This window comes from Crocuta crocuta, unplaced genomic scaffold, assembly GCF_008692635.1.
Source record: "Crocuta crocuta isolate KB4526 unplaced genomic scaffold, BGI_CrCroc_1.0 scaffold205, whole genome shotgun sequence".
Classification (NCBI taxonomy): domain Eukaryota; kingdom Metazoa; phylum Chordata; class Mammalia; order Carnivora; family Hyaenidae; genus Crocuta; species Crocuta crocuta.
The window spans coordinates 5,238,314-5,246,683 of NW_027530644.1; the positions used below are offsets into that span (position 1 = coordinate 5,238,314).

At 33.0% G+C, this 8,370-nt stretch overlaps 1 protein-coding gene across 4 annotated transcripts in view; it reads left to right on the forward strand.

Moving 5' to 3' along the window:
- The window catches only part of PHF3 (PHD finger protein 3), an 82,235-nt gene that overhangs the window by 47,526 nt on the left and 26,339 nt on the right, over nt 1-8,370 (forward strand). For 3 of the 4 annotated variants that reach the window (XM_077769087.1, XM_077769088.1, XM_077769089.1), the window contains 2 exons: nt 716-2,492; nt 7,856-8,165. In XM_077769087.1, the coding sequence (XP_077625213.1) occupies nt 716-2,492; nt 7,856-8,165 (2,087 nt within the window). The remainder of the gene's footprint in view (nt 1-715; nt 2,493-7,855; nt 8,166-8,370) is intronic. The other variant, XM_077769090.1, reaches the window with a different exon arrangement.

An 8,370-nucleotide genomic window follows, 5' to 3' on the forward strand; every position in this document is an offset into this window, starting at 1 on the left:
GGAAAAACTCATATAGTGGATTCTTTGTTAGGAATATTGTTAAAGGTGGGAACCTTTATTCAGTTATTTTCATACTTTCCCCATTTTCTTTTATGATATATTTTCTTGGCTTAAATATCTTTAATTGTAGTTTATCTTGGTACTCTAGCATATACTTCATTTCTTAGAAATAGCTTGTATGCTAAAATGGTGATATAAGTGAAGGACATTTATAAAGGAGTTAGAGTTCTTGTGAGGCTGTGTTTTGAAACACAGATCCTGTTGATGATAGGTGGCTTAGGTCTTATTATATTGGCACCTGAATTTGTTTGGTATTATTTATTTAAAGATACTTAATGTTTAAAATTGTATGACAGTCTTGCTTTATGAGGTGCACTAATGTAAAGGAAGCTCATTTTATTTATTTTACTCCCAGCTTATTTATTATGGAAAAGAAACTTGTTGAAAACATTCTTGTCTTGTAGTAAAGTATAATATCAGTCTGAATTTTGTACAAGTTTTTTCTCCTGTCAGAATTTATACAGCCTTGGTAAATACAAAATTTAACATGGAGATATATATATGATCATCATCATCATGAGTAGTTCAGTAATTTTCAGTGATAGGAGCAAATTTATAGCTCAGAATAAAGAAGTGAATATTCTAAAGTGTATTGAAATAAAAACATATGGCAAAATAGCTAAGTTGTTTTTATTTATTTTTTCCTTTGTGATAGAGCAAGTAAGAAGTTTGCGACAAAGTACTATTGCCAAGCGTTCAAATGCAGCACCTTTAAATAGCACAAAAAAGGCATCTGGAAAGACTGTATCTGCCCCTAAAGCAGGGGTGAAACATCCAGAAAGGTGTCAGATAAAAGAAGTTTCTGTATCACCGAAACCTGAATACCATAAAGAAAGCAGAAGGAGTAGCCGACATATTGGACAAATTGAAGTGGTACCAGAAGTATCGGTGTCTGCAAGTCATTCTTCAGTGTCATCTTGTCTTGAAATGAAAGATGAAGCTGGATTAGATTCTAAGAAGTGTGATAATCAGGGAGAAGCAAATGTGCCATCTCATGAATTAAATTGTTCACTCCTTTCAGAGACTTGTGTTAATATTGAAGAAAAGAAAAATGAAGCTCTGATGGACTGTAAAGTCAAGACTGTTAGTAGCCCACTGTTTAAGTTTTCAGATAAAGAAGAACAGAATGATTCTATTTCAGTGAAGATGGATGGCACTGTTGTTGAAGAAGTGCGGGAAAAGGGAAAAGTTGAAAAGGAGTTAAATGAGACAGTAAAATTATCTGATGAAGATGGTCAAATTATTGAGGAGCCTGCATCTTCTGCCTCTCTTTCTGATGCTGCTGCTTGTACAAATCCAAATAAAACAGAAAAGAACTTTATAGGTTTGTCTAGTTCTGTGGATGAAATAAATGAATGTAATTTGGAATTGAAGAAGACCATGGAAGTTGCCGATAAAGCGAAGAACTCCCTTCAAAGAAATGAAATGGAATCGGGTTATTGTAATGACACAGAGTCTAATGATAACCACTTGGAGAGTACAGAATTTAATAAATCAAACTTAGAGATGGTTGATGCTAATGCTTTTGAACCAGAAAGTAATATTTTAGAAAATGCTGTTTGTGATGCACCTGACCAAAATTCAGAACAGTTGAATGTTGTTGAAAGTATTAAAATGGAGTCTCATGAAATAGCAAGCCTTCAGGATGACAGAAACAGCCAGTCAAGTAGTGTTTCTTGCTTAGAGGCAAAAAACATAAAATCCAAACAAACAAAACCTATAATTCATTCTAAGCAAAACATGACCACAGATACTCTGAAAAAAATTGTTGCAGCAAAGCATGAACTAATACATAACAAAACTAAGGTTAATGTCAAAAGTGTGAAACGAAATGTTGATGAACCAGAAACTCAGCACAATTTTCATAGGCCAGTCAAAGTGAGAAAAAAACAAGTTGATAAGGATTCAAAAGTTCAGAGTTGCAATTCTGGGGTTAAATCTGTGAAAAATCAAGCTCATTCTGTATTGAAAAAAACACCACAAGATCAAAATTCAGTGCAGGTTTCCAAACCCTTAACTCATTCTTTGAGTGATAAACCTTATGGTCATCCTGGTGGCTCTAAAGAACCCCATCATCCTGCACAAACTGGACATGTATTACATTCCAGCCAGAAACAATGCCATAAGCCCCAGCAGCTGGCTGCAGTGATGAAAACTAATAGCCATGTGAAGGAAGATCTTGAACATACAGGTGGTGTAGAGCATTTTAAGGAGGAAGATAAACTGAAACTAAAAAAACCTGAGAAGAACCTACAACCCCGCCAGAGAAGAAGCAGCAAAAGTTTTTCTTTGGATGAGCCACCATTGTTCATTCCAGACAACATAGCTACCATAAAAAAAGAAGGTTCAGATCATAACTCTTCATTTGAAAGCAAATATATGTGGACTCCCAGCAAGCAGTGTGGGTTTTGCAAAAAACCACATGGCAACAGGTGTGTGCGTGTGTGTGTGCATGCGTGTGTGTGTGTGTGTGAGATGTGCATTAAAGAGAAATTACTTTTTAGGGTGGGGTTATGTGAGAACTTTTTTATAGAAAGAAATTATTTAACATACAAAGACTTTTGCAGGAACAAAAAAACCCCTCATCAGTCCTGGATAAATAATAGAAAGATGGAGCTACTGAATTTATAAATATATCATCCTACAACATTAAAAAATAAAAAACCATAGCCTGACCAACTGGTGGTATATATGGAAATGTTTTGTCATTGTAACCAGTTAGAGTGTGTGATTTAGTTATTGCACCTGAAAGAAAAATACTTTCTGCTAATCGGAAAATTGTTACACTGTTTTGGGTCTGTAAGTTATATATTATTTTATTTGGCTTGAGAAGAACTAGTAATAAAATGTAAAGGTCATAATGTAAATTCTATTTTTCTTTTGAAGATTAAAAAATTTTTTTTGGTTAATGAAGCACTTACTGTCACTTAATACTATCACTTCATAACTAGCAAACTTGATCTTGGAAAGAAGTTTGATAGCTGAAACAACAAATTGCCCAGGTGGATTGTGTATGTAACATGGAATGGAGTGAAAACCTGTATTTCTCTTTTGAATGTTTTAGTGATTTAAAGGATTTCTTGTGAATTCTAATCTCTTAAGTGATTTTAGGATTCAGTATTTTATAGCTTTCTGACAATGCCAGACCCCTTCCTCCCCCACCATGTATTTTTTATTTGCTAGCTTTTTAAGAAAAGGAAAACAGGAGATGAAGTGGAGTTTGCAGCTACAAGATTGTCCTTTTCAAGTTTTGAGATTGCTGTTGGAACTTCTATCAACATTGAAATGATAAAAGAACATTATAACTCACACTTTGTAATATTATCCTTATTCATGAAAGTGAATATTAGGATGACTTTTCCCAGCAGTATCAGATTACATAAAAATGAAACTTTTTAGGTAGGGACAATTTAGTAAAGTATGTTGTGCAATTATTTTGGTGTTATTCTGTAAAAAATAACATTTTATGTCAAACTGTTGTGTCAAAGACGTAACAAAGTTTCATGCCTTTATTTGTGATTCAGTCCATGTCCTATTTTTAGTGTCCATGGTTACTCTATAACCACATATTATAGTTTTTAAAAATTATATCTTTGAATATTGTGCTACAATTGTCCTCACATAGTGCTATAGTTTTTTTTTTTTATTTAACTTAATTTAAAACACCTTATTCAGATATTCTAAAGTGGGCCTGCTAAATGTTCAGAATTAAGGACTGGATGGTGCTTTTAAGTGTTCTTTTAAGGCAGCACTTTTTTCTCTGCCAGAATCTAACGTGTGGGAGTACTGGAAGAGGAGCCTTAGCCTGAAGGAGTTTTTAAAGTGAAACTTGAGCCTAGAGTTAGAAGCCAGGTTAAGTGTTCCAGTGTAGCTTTGTTGCAGATAAGCTTTTCCTCTGATGGTCCTCAGGCGTTTGCCCAGGCTTTTTAATGATGGCTCACTTCACCAACCAACATCAATAGTTAGTTTCCTAAAATGAACATTAAGTGTTAAGTCCTATTGTTCTTTTTTGTTTTTTTAACCTAACGCTACCTTTTGTATCTCTTCTATAAAACCTAGAGTTTCTCTGCTGCAGTTTGGAAAACAACTTAGAATAATATATATGTAGGGATTTTGAGTTTACATTATGTAATTAACATGCGTAATATATAATGACATTGGAAACAATTGGGAAGCAATGTTTCACATTACCTTTTGTGAATAAAGAAGCAAGCCTATAAGTGATTGTTTTTTCTTTACATATTAATTAGCCTTCACTACTTTTTGTGATACATCATGCTTGTATACATTGAGTTTACTCAAAAAATGTACCTGTCATACAGCATGTAATTTTCCTATTTTAATCCATGTATGAATTTATTAGGGAGGGCACATCTGGAAATAATTTTCATCCATTTCATGCAGTAGCCATATGGAACGCTATTTGTTAATAAGATATTTTCTAGCACTTGTGACAGCTTTGCCTCTGTAAGGACTATTTCATAATTCTTCAGCATTTTACATGTATTCCAACTGAAGTTAGCTTCCTGTATGTACTTCTAGTTGGAAGTTATAGTTTTAAGTGTAGATTTGTACAGGGCATCACCAAATGTAATAAATAACCACAGACAACTTCTGTACATATCCTAAAGACAGTAGGTATTGAATTAACAGTTTACACATCAAGCTGTTGTTTTTGCTCCCATGCAGCCTTTCAACATTCGCATATTCATTATTTTAAAAACCAGACTACTTAATAGTCTCTTTTAAAAAATTATTTTTGCACTTGTGTTTACATAGCCACTTGGCATTTTGGAAGGAAGAAGTGTTAGTCTTTTCATATTATCTGTACTGCAGTTTCTAGTATTTTCCTACCTCTCTAGGTTTTTGTATTTTTAGTTTGTATTGCATTTTCTTGCCCTGCTATAGATTGATATATTGGATGAAATTTAAAAACAAAAAAAATCTTCATAGCAGGATGGGTTTATATTCGAACAAGAATTCGTTTTCTGAGAAGGAAATTTTCTTCCAGAATAAAAGATTGTTTTTCTCAAGATTTTAAGAGTTTGACAGATAAGTGCTTTCATCTGCAGATAAGATTGTTGGTGGAAAAAAGAGTGATTTAATATTTATGTGGAATAGAATCATTTTAGAAAAGAGTGAGTGCATATACATTTATAGTAATATGGTCTTAATTGTCACTTAAACACTTAGCCAGAACTAAAGACCCATTTTGTAACAGCTTCATTGTTGGTAATTGTAACATGAATTGCTAAGAACAGTTGTCAGTGTTGCTTGCCTCTGTGATTAAAGAAACTTGAAAATTTTCTAAGAATATATTTTGGCTTATGCCAAAAGGATTAGAATTTTAAATTGGTTTTTATAAGTTTAGTTTTTTACTTTTAAACTTTGTGTATGAATATTTAACAGTAGGAGATACAACATAAATATTTCTGAGCTATTTCATTTAACCGATTCATGCCTAGTTGGTTTACTTAATTGAACTGGAGATAAACTCCATACAACATTATTTTTTTTAAGTGAAATATTTAACATCAGGTTATAGTCTTTTTCTGTAAGTGATTTTGCCTATTAGTAATCAGGAATTCAAGTCTAGAACAGAAACTGGGTCATAATTCTGTTAGCTATGTGATTCATACTCTCTCCCCTACCCCTCACATTTTTCAACTGTGAAGAAGAATACAAGAAAGGAAGAAAGTAATACTCTCTTTTTGTGATAGGNTTGGAAAATCAGTTTTACTTTCAGGTGAATTAATTTACTTTTTTCCCTAGGACATGTGGAAATTATTTTTATCAATTTTAAGAATTTTATTTAACTTTTTTAAATATAAAATTCTAAACTATTAAGATAATCTGTAGATGGCGCTAGAGATTTGCTTTTCAGAGCCTCATGTTTAAAGAGACCTTTCCAAAGTAGACTTGAAATGAAGTATAATGAAATATAATTAAGTTTTGTGACCATAAAACAACTTCCCTGATTAAATATATGCTTTATAATTCGATATTTAAGATTTGAATTTGGGGTAAAAGCATAGTCTTGGTCATAGTGTGTAGGTATTTTAAGTAGTCTCTTTGAAACTAGTCTAGACTTGCTAATATAGCTCTGATAGTGGAAATAAAGGGAAATGACTACTAGCTTTCCTTCACTATTCCAAAGACATTCATATTACCTGTTTTCAAGAAACAGTTCTTAGGACTTTGCAGCCTGAAATAGAAAAGCTATGCACTTGCATTTTTCAAATTTACTTATTCTGTTGGCTGGAAGATCTGTGTCATTGAAACATGGACCCATCTAAAATCTCCCCAAGCCTAGGTAGGCCATTTCTATCTTGCAAACAAGTAACACATTGTTTGAAAGTTTTCTTGTTGGCTTACGAATACAAAACATTGTGTTTCGTTTTATTTTAACATAAAGCAGAAGGTTTTTTGTTTTTGTTTTTTCCCTTACCATTTTTGGAAAATAATGACTTATTTGATAAAGATAGCACAGACATTACCAGTTACGATAAAGAATGGTGAATCATAGACACTTAGAGAAGTCAGGTTTCCTTCATGCACAGCAATAGTCTGATACACAAACAATAGAAATACACAATAGAAAGGGATACGAGGAAGAGAAAAATGTGCTGCAGTTGAAGGATGAATATTTGCTGTGACTTTTTCAAGACCTCTTGTAAGGATTGTGTTTTTTATAGTTTCAGCCTTCAAACAGAACCTCTGGTATATTTTGGGGAGTTGGCCGTATCTTCCTGTTGGACTACAGGTTTTTAAAATGAATTTGACATTGTTGGTGCCACTCTTAACAAAATAAGCAGAAAGTCTTTAATTCATTAAACAATAGACCTAAATCCCTTTATCTTAAGCTTTCAAACATACCATGAGTTACCAACCTGAAGAAGAAGGAAAGTGTTAAACATGATTAAGTTTTCCTGACAGTGGGTTAAGAAGTATTTTAAAAGATAATTTCTCCCTCAAATTATCATTTTCAAAAGTAATTCCAGATATTTGTAAGTTAGAAAAACATGCTTTTTAGCGTCCTAAATCTCATGTCCATAGACTTTTTCATTAGTTAGTGAAGGTATTTAGATAAAAAGCACTAAAGGGAAACTTGTAAGTCGATTGGAAATTTTTAAAAAATCAGCCTGAATATTAATATGTTAAGATAAAATCTTTATTTGGAAAAACAGGTGTAGTAAGGAAGTCTACACTCAAAAGTACATAAAAAGATTATTCAATTTAATATAATCACTGTGACACCACAAAACCAGAGTACCACCTATGTAAGAATAGTTACATAGTTAAGGTGGTTAATAAACAGTGTGAGAATCTCCATTATGTTAGTTTTTGAGTTGTATATTTGTTGCTATCTCTTTTTTTTTTGTCACTTCAATATGATTCATTGGATGAATGATTCTTGAGTTTTATGTATGATCTCAGGTGTGTGGGGTAAATGTAATTGTAACTTTGATGTATTGTCTGGGATGATGCTATCACAGGTATTACTACCCTTCTCAGGAGAAATGCTGTCCTGTACTTTGTTATTGTGTGTAGTATGCTAACAAAGTTCAGTTGCACATTATTTCAACATTATGGTTCTGTGTATTTTCTCATTCATATAAGAAGGGATATATTTGTCTTAAAAATTCCATTTTCATAGAAAATTCATTGAAAACTTGCTCCATGTTCAACTGACAATGGAAAACAAAATATCAGAAAATTATTAAAAATCTGACAGGCATTTTTGACATTATTTTTTTTTAAATGTATTAAATCAAAGTTTTTTCCCTCCTCCCAGGTTTATGGTTGGCTGTGGGAGATGTGATGACTGGTTTCATGGTGACTGTGTTGGTTTAAGTCTTTGCCAAGCACAACAAATGGGAGAGGAAGACAAAGAATACGTGTGTGTGAAATGTTGTGCTGAAGAAGATAAAAAGACTGAAATAGTAGATCCAGATATTTTGGAAAACCAGGCTAAAGTTGAAGTCCATAGTGAAGACAGGACAATGGAATATGAAAAGCTTGGGTTATCAAAGCACACACCAACAAATGACAAAACCAAATATATAGAAGATACAGTGAAGCACAAGGTCAAAATTTTAAAGCGGGTAAGGTTCTTATTAATTCATTCTTTTTAATGCATTCTTTTTATTTAACAACTTTGTATGGACTGACAGTTGGAGATTTCTCTGGGGGCCTCCTGGATGGCTTAGTTGGTTGAACATCTGATTCTTCATTTTGGCTCAGGTCCTGATCTCAGGGTCTTGGGATCAAACCCTGTATTGGGCTCCATGCTGAATTTGGAGCCTGAGG